The sequence below is a fragment of the Eutrigla gurnardus genome (assembly GCF_963514095.1).
Source record: "Eutrigla gurnardus genome assembly, chromosome: 16".
NCBI classification, from domain to species: Eukaryota; Metazoa; Chordata; class Actinopteri; order Perciformes; family Triglidae; genus Eutrigla; species Eutrigla gurnardus.
Genome location: NC_139927.1, coordinates 9,488,630 through 9,507,454, shown reverse-complemented (window position 1 = coordinate 9,507,454; position 18,825 = coordinate 9,488,630). Strand labels below are relative to the sequence as shown.

General features: G+C 43.1%; 2 protein-coding genes across 2 annotated transcripts in view; one reads left to right on the top strand and one right to left on the bottom strand.

The window, feature by feature from the left end:
* utrn (utrophin) overlaps positions 1-18,825 on the top strand; it is a gene marked incomplete at its 3' end in the record, with an annotated part of 122,991 nt that overhangs the window by 95,054 nt on the left and 9,112 nt on the right. The window contains exons 60-66 of the mRNA XM_084030000.1: positions 1,046-1,124; positions 2,409-2,469; positions 10,915-10,976; positions 11,678-11,752; positions 15,657-15,858; positions 16,755-16,840; positions 18,306-18,463. Of these exons, the coding sequence (XP_083886126.1) occupies positions 1,046-1,124; positions 2,409-2,469; positions 10,915-10,976; positions 11,678-11,752; positions 15,657-15,858; positions 16,755-16,840; positions 18,306-18,463 (723 nt within the window). The remainder of the gene's footprint in view (positions 1-1,045; positions 1,125-2,408; positions 2,470-10,914; positions 10,977-11,677; positions 11,753-15,656; positions 15,859-16,754; positions 16,841-18,305; positions 18,464-18,825) is intronic.
* On the bottom strand, positions 3,552-5,241 carry LOC311026741 (uncharacterized protein; the record flags this gene model as incomplete). The annotated part of the gene is made up of 4 exons (XM_084030439.1): positions 5,036-5,241; positions 4,752-4,910; positions 4,267-4,362; positions 3,552-3,860 (listed from the first exon to the last, which is right to left on the bottom strand). Exons 1-4 carry the CDS (start codon positions 5,135-5,137, stop codon positions 3,552-3,554), a joined length of 666 nt encoding a protein of 221 aa, XP_083886565.1. The 5' UTR covers positions 5,138-5,241.

Below are 18,825 nucleotides of genomic sequence, written 5' to 3'. Positions count from 1 at the left end.
CCTCGGTGCTGGAAACAGCTGTGGCTGGAGGCATTATGTTTTCGGGGTTGTCCGTCCATCCATCCGCCCCCTTCTCATGAACCCAATATCTCAGGAACGCCTGGAGGGAGTTTCTTCAACATCGAAATTCTCTGCGAAAAACCACTTTTCTGGCCATTATTCAGCACCATAACTCAGGAACAGATGGGGAGATTGTGACCTTACTTGGTCAGATACGGAATTGGTGACACTTATCTTGGGTGCCCACCTTGAAACTGTGTTGATTTTGATAGATCTTCCGTGCTGTCGGGTTGAAGGTGTGTGTGAAGCGTTCACATTTTGGAATTCGTAGCTTCTTTGAAGCAACATCCATATTTCATCTACTGTCATGGCTGCACTTCTGTGTCAGAATCAGCTTTATTGACCATTTATGTCATGTCAACAACACGTCAGCATCAACAAAACAACATGAATTTGTTTTTTCTTACTCTCTATAAACGTACACGCTACAGCAGGACAATTTGACGTGATACAGGTGTCCACACCAGCCACGTCATGGCTCGCTTACTAACTATAACTATACATTCTCTTTCAAAACACTTGTGAATGCACTGAAAAACTGTGGCTGACTGCTCTCGGTGTAAACGCTGATGGAGGACTGCCACAGCTGCTGCTGACGTGCTGCTTTCACTACACGGCTCCACATGGTGGAGACGAGCCGTAACCAGGATGCCAGTGTGCACCTAATCACACTCTGTTCGTCACAGTGGGGTTTCCAGGATAGAAACAAAGGGGACTAACAATTGGGAAAATTCACTTCAGTTAAAAGCTGGTAAATAACAACATATATTGATTGTATACTAAGTCAGCTTATACAGTATATATTTATACCTCTAAAAGGGGAAAAAAAGGTTCCTTGAATTTGGACTTTTGCAGCACTTCCAACTTAATTGCACTGAGATTGAATTCATTCCGACCATGACGCCAACTCCAGCCACTGTAAAGCTCCATTTCTCTGAGCACAGCTGACTGTCTTCTCTCCTCTGTCTGTCTGGCGATGGTGCAGGTGGCGGTGGAGGACAGACTCAAGCTGCTTCAGGAAGCCCACCGAGACTTCGGCCCCTCCTCCCAACATTTCCTCTCCAGTAAGTACAAAGTCAGTGGGGAATTAGAAAGAGATGGTTCGTTTCCACTCAGTTGCACATCCCACTCATTTTCTCCCCATCTTCTAATCTTCAGCCATAGGTTTTACAGTCGTGCATGCCGAGTGGATACGTGGCTGCACGTGCACGCTCACACGCATGCAGTTTGCAGACGAGGCACTTCGCTCTTGAATAATGCAAGGCTTAATCACAGCTCTCCACTGTCTCCCTTCCTTTCCCACCCCTCTTTAGAGCGGTCATTAGCAGAGAGAGAGGAACAGTGAGAGGCAGAGTTAGAGAGAGAAAAGATAAATGCACGAGTGTTAACATTGCACAAAGCTGCCAGACTCTCTCTCTGTAATGTCATTTTCTATCATCATATGGCCATTAGTGTACTCTCTGCTCCATCTGATTTGCTTTGCTGGCCAGACACAGGGACAAAATGGACAGTGTGTGATTCAGCGCAGGTGGTAAGCTCGGCCCGCCGTGCTGTGTTTCCAACCGACATGAATTTACCCATTAAGCCCTGCTGAGAGCTCAGCGACTACACCAGACAAACCAGCGCTCGGTCTCTTCTTTCATCTTCCTGGATCTATGACTCTATCTGCTCTATCACACATTCGCTCTCATTACACTAGTAGCTTAATATTCCCTCAGGGATCAATAAAGTACCGCGTCCTTATCTCGCCATATCCATCTCGTATATCTCCCAATCTCGCTTAATCTCTTTCTCTTACTGTCTTTTCATCTCTCTATCTCAGCGTGGAGCTGTGTCAAGGAGGAGGGAAAGTGGGAGGGTGATAAATCAAGCAACATTTCTGCTTCCGTATTGCTCTTGAGTGCTTCGGAAGTCTTATATCTGGCTCATTTTAATGATGTATCAGCTTGTCATGTTTCAAGTGTCCTTTATCTGTCAGTATTCATTCCTTCTGTATCCACAGAGTTTAACACAAACAAGCACTTTTTCTCAATATTTATATTTCCTACCAAGCCACACCTCTTTCTGCCAAGAACTCAATACCCATTTATTTTCGTTTTCCTCTCAATTTCATGCACAGTAGGTGTAATATTTTTTAATATGGACTTTGTTTTTATGGAAGTGTTAGATTAGACAATTATTTGCAAGTCAAGCCCCAAACAATAAATGGATCACTGTACTGCATGGTACAATTCTGCTCTATTTATAAGGACGGTGTTTCTTTTCTTTTTTTTTGACTGGTTTACTCCTGAATTACTCTCCATATTTCCTTTTTCTTCATCTTTGTCTTTCTCTTTGTGTGTCTGCAGCTTCTGTTCAGCTCCCCTGGCAACGTGCAGTTTCTCAGAACAAGGTTCCATATTATATCAAGTAAGTGGCAAGAAATGGCTTCAATGGCCATGGTTGTGCATCTACATTGTATGCAGGTGTGTGTGTGTGTGTGTGTGTGTGTGTGTGTGTGTGTGTGTGTGTGTGTGTGTGTGTGTGTGTGTGTGTGTGTGTGTGTGTGTGTGTGTGTGTGTGTGTGTGTGTGTGTGTGTGTGTGTGTGTGTGCCAATGATTGCTGTGATTATACACTGGTTTGCATTCAAGGCACAGCAGTCAGGATATTGTTTGTAAAAATGCTGTTGCCTTTGTTAATGGTTTCCAATTTGTTTTGTGTATGACCCCCTAACATAAATCGATTTATCATCAGGTGAGTCACTCACTACATGCGAGTAGTGAATGCTTGAATAGAAGTGATTTGCCTGTCTCTATTGTTTTATTTGACTAAAAAGTGCAGAAAGTCTGAAAAATAACGGTGTTTTGTGTAGCATCGTAGTTATTTTAGGACCACTCGTGGGGTCTTGGCCCACAGGTTGGGAGGTTTCACATTAAAAGCTTTGACCTCTGGTGACCTCTCACACACACCACTCACAAATGTTCAGGCAGCTTTTGTTCCATGTATATTCTTTGCACGTACATCATTTATTTCACTTTCTTTTTTTCCCTCCTGCCCATTTGCTCCTGTGTGTAAGTTTAAATTCAAGCTGTTTCACCTGCACATTTCTCATTCAGTCCAACATTAGCACTTCCCTTTGAATAGATAATACCCGGCTGAATCCCAGGGCAGCTTCCCACACTGTTCTAAGAGTGACTATATCAACTTTAACCTGACGCCTAGCTTCCCATTCTAATTTTTGCCTAACCAAGCCAAACAAGGAGGCTTGTATTAAAACGGGGGGAGAGGAGATCTGTGTTGGTGGACAGTACCTTATGTGTCATAGATAGTGAGTGAGTGACTGGCGTGCGTGCGAGTGTATGTGTGACAGGAAGAGAAGAGATATATGGGGGACTGAGTAAAATAAGTAAATATACAAAAGGGCAGCATGAACATTAACAATTTAAAACATGCCCAACATTAGTTTGTTTTCAACAGTATTTGCAGCTCAACATTAGGTTCTGACACAGGGTTACAGAAGAAGTTTGTTTTTGAGGGATCTGACTCTTGCAGAGAAATCTGTCCCCAGCTCCAAGAAGAGCTTTTGAAACGTTTCAAATGTGTATCGCAGTTCCTTGGGAAACTGGATGTTCAGGGCGTATATCAGCCCAAAGAGCAACGCAAGGGCCGTTGGCAGGTCAGGGAGGTCTTGCAAGACGATTTGTTCTTCTAAAACCACAGCTACGTTTTGAAGTCTTGCAGGAGCGGAACTTTGATCCTCCATCACAGAAAGTATCCCCACAATGAGACCCCTTGTCTTCTCCTCCTCTGGGTCAGTATCCTTGTGATGACAGACAAAAACAAATGTATGATTAATAAATGAAACAAAAGGTTTGTCTTTCAATTCCTATGGCTCAGAATAAGCTCTTACTCTCAAATAACTATACAAAAAAGATTACATTTATTTTACTTTGAGACACTTATGTTAAAAAACAGAACATTTCCATCTCATATGTAAGTAAATTCCAGACTGAATAAAGTAATAGCCAACGAAGTACATCTTTTTACGACACTTAATGCATTGACATAAAGAGGGCAAGGAGAACATTGGAATGGATCAACTGGATGAAAATAAAGGGCAGAGAGGTTAAAGTCAATAACAGAATAAACATTATGATCCAAGCAATCTATTTTAAAATATAGCAACAGTATAATCCAAGTGACGGTTGCTACTAATGACCACTCACCAGACAATTCCTGAACAGCTTCTCGTGACTCTCACGGAGAAATAAAGGGAGGCCCTTCAAAGCTGCGGTCTGTCTGTGTGCTGTTATGTAATTTGTCTTAAACACAAAGAGATGGATAAAAAACATTACTACAAAATCAAAGTAACATGTACTAAAGTAGAGAGCAAACAGGAAAACGTCAATGGTGAGTTTATCTGATATATTTCGTCCAATTTCAAATTTAATCACACAATTTACTGTATAACTGAATGAAGCACACATGGATTAAGTATTGGCTTACAGCTGTTTTCTTTCACGTCCAATAAATTGTAGACACATGCAAGTCTAAGGGTTAATCATAACTTGTGATAAATATGTGTATAGCTTTTTGACTGCTACACGTGCCACTTTCTTCTCTAATAATTAATTAATTAAGTAATTACCCGATGGGTAAGTTTCCACAACATGCAACTTATTACTGCGCTTACTGCGCTTAATAAATATACCTGTTCATCCAGTCTTTCAAGAATGTCATCCATCTCGGGGAGAGAAGCTGCCCCCCTGGCCCGATAGAGTCTGAGAAGTCCTGGAGTGTGCTCACTAATGGCTCCTCTAAAGTCATCTAGTAGCTTCTTGTTGGTGATCCGATAGAATTCTTCCTTGATCTGTTTAATAAAGGAAGGACAGTAATTTCAATTTCAGCATTTTGATTATTTTTAGAGGAATTAAACCACCAAATGTTCATATTTTGTACAAACTCCATTAGGATAACATTTCATCAGCTGCTTACCTCTGCCTCGCAAAACAAAGCAGGCCATCTCCCTTGCACTTCTGAGACCATAGGCTGTAGCTCCACAATCTCCTTGCGCCTCAGTGAGAAAGTCAAATCCATCCGCTGCTTTATGAGTGCATCATTCTTATGCCTCTTCTGTGACTCCTCAACCAGTCCCAGTCTTTCCTCCTCCAACGAGTCATCAGTTTGGTTATCGGGATGGTCAGGAACATGGTTAATCTCACCTCGCCTTGGTCTCTTCAAAGAAGACCCTGCACCATCACCTTCATCACTCCTCCTTTTCCGTACTACACAATGCGCACTGAGCATTCGTCCCCCGTGTGGTAAAATGTTTAATTGCACACTGCATTAGTTTAATCGATGAAAAATGTACGTAATCGACGAAATTCTTATATAATATATATATAATAGGATAATATACGAAATTCAATTAGTCGATCGTAGATTAATCATGCCCATCCCTAACTCTGACTGTAACTCCCCCCCCCCACCCCCGACGTCTGCCCCTCTTATATACTATGGTGTGCCCGCATGCACGCCCGCCTGGCTGAATGGCTGAAAAGCACAACATGCCCCAGCGAAAACGCTAGTATTCATTAATATCCAATCACTGAAATACAACAACCACACAATAGAACACACAAACTAACCGTTGAATTAAGGCAGCTGTACAGGTCTCACACGCCGTAAAATCAGTTTTTTTTTTTCCAATGGAGTCTGGTGACTTGGAGCTTAGCCACCAGACTTCATTGAAATTCTACGGCATGGAAAACCATCCTACAGCTTCCTTAATTTAACAGTTAGTTACACATGGCTAGAAGATATGTATATCTTGCAATAACGAGATATGTCTAGTAGAATACCGAGTGGCCTATTTGAACTTGCCGGTCTGAAAGGACTGCAGTGCCGTTCTCGCTCGACTGCGCTGTTTGCTGCTTGAACATACCGAGACAAGCACCGCATGCATCGTGCTAGCTTGCGATAAGCTAAAGCTAACGGCGACGGCGAGCATTATTTATTCTGTTTAGGGTCATACTATCGTCAGTGAAAATGCATACCATATCCACTTATTTATCATGTATTATATTCACATTCATGAAAAAAACTCACACTTCAAGTCTAATTGGAAAGAAGGTTAAAACTTGCCTGTGTTGTCTCCAGCCCTGACGAAAGACGACTCGTGGGAGTTCAGGTAACAAACCTCAACTCGGAAAGTTGGCTTTCCCGCATTTTACGACAAGGACATACGAGTTGGCAGAACTTTTTTACTTGTTGTGCACAGGTTGTGCATCCCAACTGAAGGAAATAAGTCGTGATAACTTACAAAATGCTGTTGAAACATAAAAAATGCATGGTTTGCTGGAATTACTTACATTTTTAAGTCAAATAGGAATAATTTATTTTTTTAAGTCTTAAAAACTTAAAATACTTTTTTAGGACAACAATATTAAGTTGGAGTTTTTACAGTGTAGGTTAAACGTCTCCAAAGCAATATTTTACAAAGCAAATATATTCATGTTTAGTACGGTCAAAACTTGTAAAGACTTTAAACTTACTTGAGACCAGCAATGCTATTATTATTATTATTATTATTATTATTATTATTATTATTATTATTATTATTATTATTATTATTATTATTATTATTATTATTATTATCATCTGCTGTTAAGTGTTCCTGGAAAGCTGGTATCTCCATTCAAACATTCATCGGTAAATAAAAAAAACAGCATTTTTAAACCGTTGATTCAGGTTATTGAATCACATTCAAAGTTATTTTGCGAAGACATAAACAGAGATGGAGAAAAGGTGGGATTTAGACAAAGAGAGAGGGGGAGGGACACCTGTGCTGTGGTTAGGCCTGCAGCTTGGCACTGGGGATCAGATGAAAGCCAGAGACAGGCAACAACTCAGGAGGACAGGCTTAGAACTTTAGAGTCAACAGCAGCTCACAGATGTTCCCAGCAGATGAGCCTACATCCGCCCATTTGAACACAAACAAAACATACATACACACGGGCATTCGTGCAAAACAATACACGTATCGAGACACACAAATAGAGATTCCCATCCTCTCGCTTGCAAGTAAAGGCTTACACACGCCCAAAGAACTCCCAACTGGAACCGACCTCAAACTTTCTAAGCAAACGCACACTCAAGTGTTTATGCCTCTGAGCTTTTACATCAAATTGCCTTTCAGACACAGGAAGAAAAGACTCAATCCTTTTTCAGCTTTTACCTCAATGTGTGTGAATATTAAAAAGAAGATAGTCTCCCGTGCTGTACACTGCCCTCACTGATCCCCCCTCCCCACACATATATATAAATATACATGCACGCTGGTGCACACTCATGCAAATCCACTTAATTTGCAGCTTGAGAACTGAACTCTAAATCCATCTCCAGGACTAATCACAGGTCGCTTTCAGTGCCGAGACATCCTTGGGACGCCCGCGTCAGTCTTTGACACATTCATTACCCCAAACCCCTCCTCGTCTCCTCTCCATCTCCTCTCATACTCTGCCTCTTTTCTTTGGGCTGACAAAGGGTCCCTGATTAAAACCGCGCCTTGTCCACCCCCTGTGGTGATGAGTTCGGGCGACATATTGGGAGAAAATCAAATGGCTTCACAAAAAGTTCTGTGCCTGCCATCTCATGCTGGCAACCACACATGCTGTCCTATTTCACCCATTGTGGCTCTTCTGCGGCGGGCTCACATGCCTTGCAGACTTGTTGAGGGGAAATACAGCCAGAGTTCATCCCTGCAAAGATTAGCTTGAGGCTCTGTCTTTTTCCGCGGTTTTGTCAGGAAACATTTGGTGGGGTGGGTTGGACCTAACAGGACAGACAGCTGTGATATCTTTGTTATGTAGGCAAAATGTACTTTATAGAAGAATCCAAATGCTGTTTCATTTTTTATTTCCAAAGCGGAATGCTGATAACTTTGGGAGGGAAGCGTTTTAAAAGCAAAAAATAGAGTCAGGGAAGGAGAAAGCTAGAAAATATCAGTTGGTGAAAGCAGGCTCCTCTCACCTGTCACAGACATTTGGTGATAAGTCTTGGCAGGTTGCTGTCATCAAAAAAAAAAAAGAAGAAGAAGAAAAAAGAAATCTTCCTCTTGCTTACTGAGACATTTGACAATTCTGTCTCTTTGGATATCCAGATACACAAGTAATCATTCATCTGCATAATTATTCATGGCGCTCTCTCAGTGCGTGACAATGAGGGGGAAAAAACAGACTCCCAGGAGAGACGGAGCAGAAATGTGGCATGGAAGTGTTTGCAGCCAACAGTTTGATGGGTTGAGTCGACCATGGGGCCGTGATGGTTTCTGCTCTTGTAATGTCCCTTCAGGGTAAACACGAGCATCATTAGTTATGGGGAAATTGCTGGTATGGGTAATTATGAGATAGCACAGAAGAAGCCAGTTAACCTTCTGTTGGATTCTGTAGCAGCTGTGAATGCAGCTCATTTTGATAAGCTTAGTTTTTATCGTGGTCAACAGTTAGTCCGCACACTTCTGTGGGATGTTTTCATCAGCATACTTAAGGCTGAAGAAATGCCATAAAAGCATCTTTTAGAAGGTTGTGTTTTCCTCCCTCACAGTGCCCTCGTGGCTACATAAAATGTATCCTCCCACCGTCTGCTGCAGTCTCCCCTTCCGCGACCTCATTTGTTGATACTCTGAGACGTCATTAAATTAAGTTTATGAAGGCAAATGTCACATGCAGTACACAAAACCCAAGTGGCTTCATCCCCCGACGGCCTCGCTCGCTGTTAGCCTCCAGCTGCAAAATCCACAAAACCACCATTCCGGGATTGAAGCGTACGCTACTGCTAATGTTTCCATTTGAATTTGCAGTGTAACAAGTTCTGTTTGACCATCAGTCCAAAACACTGGAATCATTCAAGCTACAACCGTAGAAAACGGAGAAAAGCAGTTATGGATTTTGCTTTATGTTGCTCGACCAATCAAATAATGGTTGGGCTTGTTTGGGCTTGTGTGGAAGCTGTTAACAACTCGACCGTTAACACTCGTTTTTGTACAAAGTGTTTACTCGAAACCATGTTACTGGAGCGAAAGCACCCTTTGATTGGACAGACCTCACACTGGGTTGTGGTTCGCTGAGGATCTTGCTGCTGTTATCTCCAAGAATCTATCGAATATCTGCCAGAAAATCTGTTTTTGTCCCCCCGCGCTTTAATATTCGCCGATGCCTCTCTTCTCATCCTTTTTCAATGTTTCCTGCTGCGTTATCAAACCTGTAGCGGCTTTGTAGTCAATGTGACAACAGTTTGCTGTTTTTTTTTCCCCCCTGCTCCTTCAGGACAACAAAATGATTGCTTAGGCATTACAAAGGGAGCGCAGTGAAGTGAAAACGTTGAGTGTAGTTGAACCTGGCTTCTCCGTTGTCCTCATTATGGCATTCATGAGCTGTTGATATAAGCACAAGCTTTCTGATCTTTTTGTTTGGGGGAAATGTGTGTCTACATAAATACGCTACAGATTTGTTTCGTGTGTCCCATCAATGCACCGGCTCTGTTGTGTATCTGAAAGACCCTGCTACACTTCAATGACGCACGTGTTTTATGGCTATAGCTGTTGGCCAGGTATGCATATCCAGCATCCTTCGTCCTTGCTGTGTGTTTCTGTCTCTGCAAATCCCCTGACTTGGATTCACTGAAACTCCTGTCGTTCAGGCGAGCTCTTTGTCAGGTAGAACATGAGCCTGTCATCAGCACCGGAAGACCCCGGCATTAGCGATGCCTGTACAGGTGTGAAAGGGGTCATCGGTCTGCACGGCCACTGCATAGTGATGCACATCTGTGTACGAGGAGGGCTCTCTTTTCTGTCCGCTCTGCCACCTCGGCTCACTGTCAGCAATGCACTTCACTTCCTGCTGCCTGTCAGCGTGGAGCGAGCCGTCGCAGACACCACAGGGGAGCCTCTGCATCCACAAGCCGACTTTTGTGTCAAACACCGTCTTCCAGAAATCTTCTCAAACATTCCGCGCAGATCTGAGCGCGCCCTCTGACAGCCAGATGCCTTCTTGAAACACACACACACACACACACACACACACACACACACACACACACACACACACACAGAACCGGCAAAGCTGAAATAGATGCACTGATTGGCAGCCGCAGCTTGAGAAAAGTCCGGTCTTTGCTGGCCTGTGTGTGTGAAGGCAACCATGTTTGATCAGTTGCTGCACAGTCTTGTTTTATTTATTTTCATAGTGTTGGTTTTTTCAGTAGATTTGGTTTTTTCATGTCGTATTGCGTGTGTGTGTGTGTGTGTGTGTGTGTGTGTGTGTGTGTGTGTGTGTGTGTGTGTGTGTGTGTGTGTGTGTGTGTGTGTGTGTGTGTGTGTGTGTGTGTGTGTGTGTGTGTGTGTATTTGTGAAAAATGTAAACAGGGAGTTGAAACAAGGTCCCTTATATTTCTTTCCCATGGTGTTTGAGAAGACAGATGCTGTGGTGATGAGAGGGATTGGATACGTGTCTTGGAGGAATCTGTAGTCTCTGTGTCCAATTTGATCCCAACAATAAAAAAAAGAGTTGGCAATAAAGCCATCAGCACTGTTTGCACTTATCAAGCGATGGTGAAGATGTTTGCATGTGTGCAATTCCGAGATAGTGTTCATTTTGCCATTTTTGGTGCTCTTTTGTGTGTATGTTTTTGTGTACCGTAGCTTTCAAAGTAGTTTGGTCTGTCATAGAGCTTTTGATCAACCTTCAAAGTGTTTGTCTGTATCTCTGTGTGTTTTCATGTCAGCTGCTCCTGTTCTGTTTGTATGTCAGCTTATGTTTGTTTTGTATTTCTCTGTCTGGTTAACGGTTCTCCTCTATTGTTGTTGTGGTTTTCAGTCACCAGACGCAGACAACCTGCTGGGACCATCCAAAGATGACAGAGCTCTACCAGTCTCTAGGTAGGGAACATAATCACACGGTGTCTTTGGGTCCTGACATAATCTTTGATCTAATTATCGAATTCCACTCCAAAACAATGGAGGTGACTTTCTTTTGTGGCATTCCAACTAAAAAAGCATAATGAAAAAGATTTAACAGCAACATTTCTGTCCAGAAACTATGTTCCTGTCACATAATCCACTAAATTAAACTGTTTTATAGCATTTCTTCAGTTAAAAGTTCCAAAGAAAAGTTGCCACGGTGTATTTTTTTATTTGTAGATTAAACTTCTCTCTTGTCTCGTAAATGTACTCTTTAGATTATCTTGATGAAAATTGCACCTTGATCTTCTCACTATCTCCCTTCTAATATCCATATGCATGTGTCCGTCCCAGTGGGGTGGCTAGTGTGACCGTTCTTAAATGAGCAGCCAGTAATAAGCTGTGAAACTTTGGGAGCGTTTGCTGTAGGAAAGCTCAACAAATAGCACCGGCCCCCACTGAGACAGAACTCACTAACCTAATTACACAGTACATATTAGCCAGCCCTCCCCTCGGTCCCCTCCACAGACAATAAGGAACAAAAAAGTCGGCTTTCATTAAAGACAGAGGTCCTGCTTGTGTTGCTTAGTCGGCGGATTTCTGTCACACTTTGAGTTTCTGCTTCAGTTTGCTTTTTGTCCTCATACCTTTCATCCCTCTGTGTCTTTCCCCGTCTTTAGCGGACTTGAACAATGTGAGATTCTCCGCATACCGAACAGCCATGAAGATCCGCAGACTACAGAAGGCTCTGTGCTGTAAGTAAGACACACACACACACACACACACACACACACACCTTAATACCTATAGTCGTGATCTGCTTCTTTTGAAGTCTGGCTGCAACGAGGGGGTGCAGTAATGATTTGAGGCTTTGCCAGATGCTGTGCAAGAAATGCGCAGGAGCCAAGGATGTTTTGGTTAAAATGACAAACTCTGTGTGTAGGTGTGTGTGTGTGTGTGTGTGTGTGTGTGTGTGTGTGTGTGTGTGTGTGTGTGTGTGTGTGTGTGTGTGTGTGTGTGTGTGTGTGTGTGTGTGTGTGTGTGTGTGTGTGTGTGTGTGTGTGTGTGTGCATGAATTTGACCATGCACAGCCACAGCTGGTGGTTGTGTTGAACCTGCTGAACGGCTCATCTGGTGTGCACAGGTGGAATTTTAGGCTTTAAAAAAAAAAATCTGCTGTTTTGTTGTTTATAATGGAAGCTTTGATAAAGGCAGCCATTACCTTCAGTCTCTCACCCCGTCTACGCAGATACTCACACACACACTGCAGGTGCGTACAAACTTTCCCTTTGTGAGGTTTCAACCAGCGTGGCGGCAGCTACTCATGCTCAGCACAACGTAATAATTGTGACAAATGTTGACTATCAACCAGCTGTTGACTTTGTAATGTGCAACACACACTGTGAGCCCACACTGCTCATTTACACCATGCTGTTTTTAGGAAGTTTTTCCATGTGTGCGATGTTTGAAACGGTTGAATATACCATGTCAGTACACAGTGTAGGCATGTAAACCTGAGTAACCGTGGGCATGGACGTTATTGTGTTTGTTGCTTGTGAATGAGCCTGAATGATTCAAATGTTTTGGGTCTGCTATCTCATATTGGCTCTCTGATCGCATGCGTTTGTTTGTGATGGGAACGCATTAGCCTGAATGATTGCGACTTGGGGCACTGCAATTCAATTTCATCCATTAGATTAGAACAGTCACAGCGCAAAACACACACACACACACACACTTGCCAGCACATACACACACACACACACACACACACACACACACACACACACACACACACACACACTTGCCAGCACATACACACGGGAAAATCAGTAGTTATATTAGTTATTAGCCTGGATTCATGTGGAATCTTTGCTCGGAGACCCGTGTGTGTGTGTGTGGGAATGAAACACGCAAACGCACATGACGGGGACACTATAAAACGTCTAATTGGGTTAAGTCTGTGCTAGGGGGCTGGCGAAGCACAAATGAGCTTACGTGGCATCCCGCATATGTGCCACAGCCGCTCTTATCTCATTGCTTCGTATCTGCGTGTGAAGTGGGAAAGCTAGAGAGAAGTAAAGTTTGCTTTCTGACAGCATGACTGCACTCCTGTGCCCGCTCCGCGTGGCTACAGCCCAGTAATTAGTGCTATCTGGGGAACGGGAGGTAACATAAGGCAAGGAGCTGCAGAGGGGTTGGCGAGGAGCATGCAACAGGGCCAATGAGGAAACTCAAGGGAGGAGTAGAGGTGAGTGTGATGCTGGCGGTAGGAGAGGAAGCTTAAATGGTTTGTGGAAAAGGGTCAGAGGAAGAGATGCTTGGAGAGCAATCGAGTGCTTGCCTCGTGGAAAACTTCGTCCATTGTTTCACACTCTAGTATATCGGTAAAAAGTTTTTACCTCCTGTATTTAAGTATTTTTTGGATGGAAGTAGTGCACTTATCAGTTCCTTGAATGATAGTAATGTACTACTCTATTTCCACAATTTAATATCCTATATATCAATATAGATTTTGTTTTATTGAGACAAATAATATACACTACATGCAGCAAACACTAGGAAATACTAGGGAAGTATGTATGAATATTTAATCAGTAGTTTAAAAATATATAATCTGTATACTTTTATCAGATACAGGCAAATATGAATTTATTTGCTCAAATTGCACAAAAAGTAGTTCTATGATGTTTGATATTACAGGGACTTGAATTCCAGCTAAATTGCCAGATTCAAGGCAATACACAGCCCTATTATTTTGGTCATTTTAATAAGGCAGCTATAGCAGTCAACAGACTGCAGGGTGAATTCAGAGAGAATAGATCGTATCACACTGGGTTGCACATCATTTGCATCCTCTATCTGACCCATCTCATGGTCCGATTCACAAGAGATATTACACTAATGATATTACAGCTCCAACATGGCCATAAAATGTTGTAGCTGAGTGCAATATGCCCTACTTTGTGTGTGATTTGAATAATCTGGAAAAGTATAAATGCGCTCGAGGCCGAATTCGTGGCTTGTGAGGGGATGAAGGGCCGGAGCCAAAGGTCTCTTCAGGAGGATGTTTCCAGAGTTCCACTTCCATCCAAACCTCCCCAAGGCAATTACCAAGGAGGAAAGGGAAAAATGAAAGCCCAGGATTTGGGAAAGACGGGAGAGGGAATAAATCATTTGTTTATTCGTTTATATAATAACCTTATTTTTCATTCTTTCAAAGTTTTTGCAACGAGGCTCATTTGCATTGAAATGGGACAATTTTGTGCCGAATGTATGCATATTACCTCATATAAATACATGCAAATAGCACCAGAGCACCAAGCTATGTGCTTGGCAGCACAGTGAGGGTTGCATTTCACCCATTGTGTGTGCTTTGTGAAATGCACAAAGCACACACAATTTGTGCAGGTTTAGCAGATGCAGAAGCAGCACAGTCCCTTTCTGAGTTTGCTCCTGTGTATTTGTTTCAGCACCGTCTACATGTTTTATACAGAGACGGGGTTAACTGTTTGGCCTGTCCAGTGAACCTTGAATAAAGCACTAATTAACAGTCCCGTCAGGATCTGAGCTAGCCCTTAATAAATCTGTAAAAACACTGGGTTCCAAATGCACAGTCCAAGGAGTGCCAGTATCTGGATACAAATCAGAAAAAGGCGTAAATATGCACGAGAGTTGAACACTAAAGTGGTCTCCCAAATCCATCGGGGCCACATTTTCAGAAAGCTAAGGGACTGGACATTTTCCCTGACTCACTTGACCCCTCTTCCTGGCCTCATGATTTAACACCTTTTTCCAAATTTGTGTTTATTTGGTGCAATTTGCGGCATACACTCCACATACTACACATATTTTTTTCTTCAAAACATAATAAAGATCTTTGCTATTTACCCTGGGCGCCTTGTTATGAAAGAAATGAGAAATCAGATTATTCTGATCAGCATGCATGGTAATTAATTGCAAAATATTACAATGGTGTTTCTTTCTCCTTTTACCCTGATGGTATACATAATTTGCTGCTGCATGGTGCTGCTCTACCATTCGATCTATGATCCCTGCGCTGGATCAGTTATGTATTTTTAGTTCTTGGTCTTCAAAATACATAAGTAATAGCTTCAGTACAGAAGACAGTGGAATTATAATGGAGATCCTGATATAAATAGATCCCTTTGTTTCTTTGTCATTGAAGATGCAGCCAACAAATTCAATTAGAAGAGACTAGACGGCTCTCAGTCTGACATTTTTGTTCCCTTTTGTCTTTTTCTGTTCAGATTTCTCTCTCATATGAATATTTTACCGCAATGATCCATCAGCAGACTCACGCAGTTAGTTGTTTTGAACTATTTTGGACAAAATCTCTGTCACGTCTGCAGTTGTTAAGTGCCTCTATGAATAGTCTGTGCCAATGGCAGCTCCATGCTCCTGTAGATTTGACGTTTTTAGAATAGAAGAGCCCCACCTTAAGCCCGCTGAACAACTCAGAAACATTACAAATCTTTTTTATCTCCCTTTTTAGTCCCCAGTCATCTTATTTACTAAAACCTTTTTCCTTTGTTCATTCACCCCACTCTCCTCTTTTCTTTACTTTTCTCCCCATTGTGTCTCCTCTTTGTTTCTCTCCTTCTCTTCTCTCCATCCACCCCCACCTTTTATCTGCAGTGGACCTGCTGGACCTCAGCGTGGCCCAAAACACCTTCGAGCAGCACAAGCTCACCAACAACAAACAGCTGCTGTCCGTCCCTGACGTCATCAACTGCCTGACGTCCATCTACGACGGCCTGGAGCAGGAGCACAAAGACCTGGTCAACGTACCGCTCTGCGTCGACATGTGTCTCAACTGGCTGCTCAATGTTTACGACACGTACGTACGCCATCTGTTTCCCATTTGGGACTGGAGGGTTATGAATGAGCTTCGTTTCTTTCCTGGATTTGTCACAAATTATGACAGAACCTGTAGCCACCTGCGTCCTCGCCTCTGGAAATGTAACTAATGCCTGCAATCAGGGTTGCTGCAATCTCAACTTTGTTTGCGCATTTAAATATGAAAATACAGGGTGTAAAATGTCTCAAATCAGATGACCGTGGCTGAAATGATGCATCTCATCTCTCGCATTTTCAAATCCATCTGCATTGGTATCATCTGTGCATAATGATTATGTTATACATATATTACACACTCATGTGCTTTTGCACATTTTGGCATTGTCAACATGCATCAGCAGTGACATTATGCCAGTGATACTAGTGACTTTTTTTTTTTAGACCAGACATGCATGCATGCTCAAATTCACTCTGCACTGGCCTTAGGACATACTGCATCAGCATATGTGTGTAACGTGCGGTAAAGCGACACACTTACTGGTCCCTGCATTATTTTTGGATTCACAGAAAATGCAAAAATCTCCCCGCCAGCTCTCTCCCACGATGATACAAGAGTAGGAGAACACATACACACTTGAATAATCTCCTCTTTCCAAGCACATAATGATTATCTGTCACTGCTGTTGCATATAATTTAGATCTGAACTCAACACACATAAACATATTGTCTATGCACAAGCTTACACCCACAATAAATACACCTGACTCATTGCCACGGTGTGTGTGTGTGTCTGTGTGACTGTGTGTGTGTGTGTGTGTGTGTGTGTGTGTGTGTGTGTGTGTGTGTGTGTGTGTGTGTGTGTGTGTGTGTGTGTGTGTGTGTGTGTGTGTGTGTGTGTGTGTGTGTGTGTGTGTGTGTGTGTGTGGTCCCTGCAGTGGTCGCAGCGGGAAGATCCGCGTCCTGTCCATGAAGATCGGTTTGCTCTCTCTCTCCAAGGGGCACCTGGAGGAGAAATACAAATGTAAGTGCCACTGAGTAGGTGAGATATCTGCTGCTGTACACGCGCACTTGAACGCACCGCCGTCCCGTCCCGTACAGGCCGGTCGATCCCGTACTTCCTCAGCACGGCTACAATCCCAGCAGCATTAATCAAACTCGCAGAAAGGGAGTGATAGAGAGGAGCCGGAGAACGGGTTGTCTAATTGCATGAGAGACCTCCTACGCGATTCCCCAGTTCTTTATTTAATTTTCTGTTCTGATTTATTTTTTAAGGATTAGCATGTGTGAATGTAGGCTTCCTGCACTGGGAGGAGACTGTCATTTTGGCTTCCTGCGCTTTGTTTCTGCTGCTTTATCTCTCTCTGTCTATCTTCCTCTGCTGTCACCGCTCACACACTTGTTCATCCATCCAACAGTGCCACATTGTCTTGTGTCCCGTCTTACTTACTATTACTTCCCCTCTTTTCTTCATCCTCTCTCTCTCTTCTCCTTCCTCCTCCTCCTCCTTTTCTATTGCCACGGCTTTCCTGAGCCTATTTGTTCCACTGGCAGTTTCTATTAGCCTGAGAAGGGTATCAAGCACGCTTGATTGCGTCGTTCTTCCTTTACTCTTTTGGAGTCTCATTGGATGTCATTCCTGTGCATATTGCTACACACACACACACACACACACACACACACACGCCTTACCACACCTGCTGCCATTCAACACTCTTTGTGACAGTTTACAAATGTAATCTTGTAGCAGAAAATAGTGAGTTGTAGATAATGGTGTTGATCAGTCTGAAGCCTCAAGAGGTGTGCGTAAGAAGGGGGTCATGAACACTGATTGCTGGCATTTGCACGCACCATGCACACACACACACACACACACACACACACACACGCGCGGTCTTAACAGGAGCTGGCATCAGGGCCAGACCACACACGGAGATCAAAGCCAACTGCAAGCAGAGCAGAAAGACCTGTCATGCTATTCGTTTCCCCCCTCCTCCCTTCCCCTGGATTACCCCCATTGCTATCTTTGCTCACTTTGTGCGTGGGCTCTGAAGATGTTCTATAACTTCTAATACCTCAAATATAACGTGTTAACTGTCCGCGTCAGCGTGTCACTGGGCAGACATCCATATCTAGTAATAGCCGTGTAAAACCTTTGGAGAAGGTAGGCAGGCAGAGATGGAGAGATTCGAGGAGAAATAAGCTGGCATGTAAGAAGGGAGACAGCAAGATTAAAAATGCATGTTTTCCCTGACTTCTTCTGTGCATTCCCTTCCACCTCCAACCCACACACACACACACACACACACACACACACTAACACTTTCCCTCCCACTTCGTGCTGTACTGTCACACTTTCTCCCTCTACATCTATTTATACCTATATCGTTATTTTAAATATCACCCACATGCGTTGACACTTTCTCCCACTCCCTCTTTCTCCTTTTATCTCCCCTTTCATCCAAACTCCACTCTCCCCCCCCCCTCAGACCTCTTCAGCCAGGTCGCGTCGGCGGGTGACACATGTGACCAGAGGCAGCTTGGTCTGCTGCTGCACGAAGCCATCCAGGTCCCGAGGCAGCTAGGGGAGGTGGCGGCGTTTGGAGGCTCCAATATCGAACCCAGTGTCCGCAGCTGCTTCCAGCACGTAAGTTCACACCCAGACACAAACAAATATAAGCTCACATAATAGTCTGAATACTGAATAGATAACAGGCGTGGGCAAAATATCTTGAAATGCTAATTTTTGGAAGAAATGAAAGGGAGAACATGCAGAACAATGGCTGAATCAGAATCCATGTCTTCCTTTCAATATAAAGTCACAATTCTTAACCTGTAAAAGCATGATATGATGACAGAAATTCACTAAAAATGAGAAAGACAAATCTTATCTTTCACTGCATCAAATTGCAATATAAAATTTAAAAAGGGTCAATGACATTTTTCTCACAGTTTTATTCCGTTGAATAGACCAAACTTCTCAATCAAGAAAATCATTTGGAGGTTAAT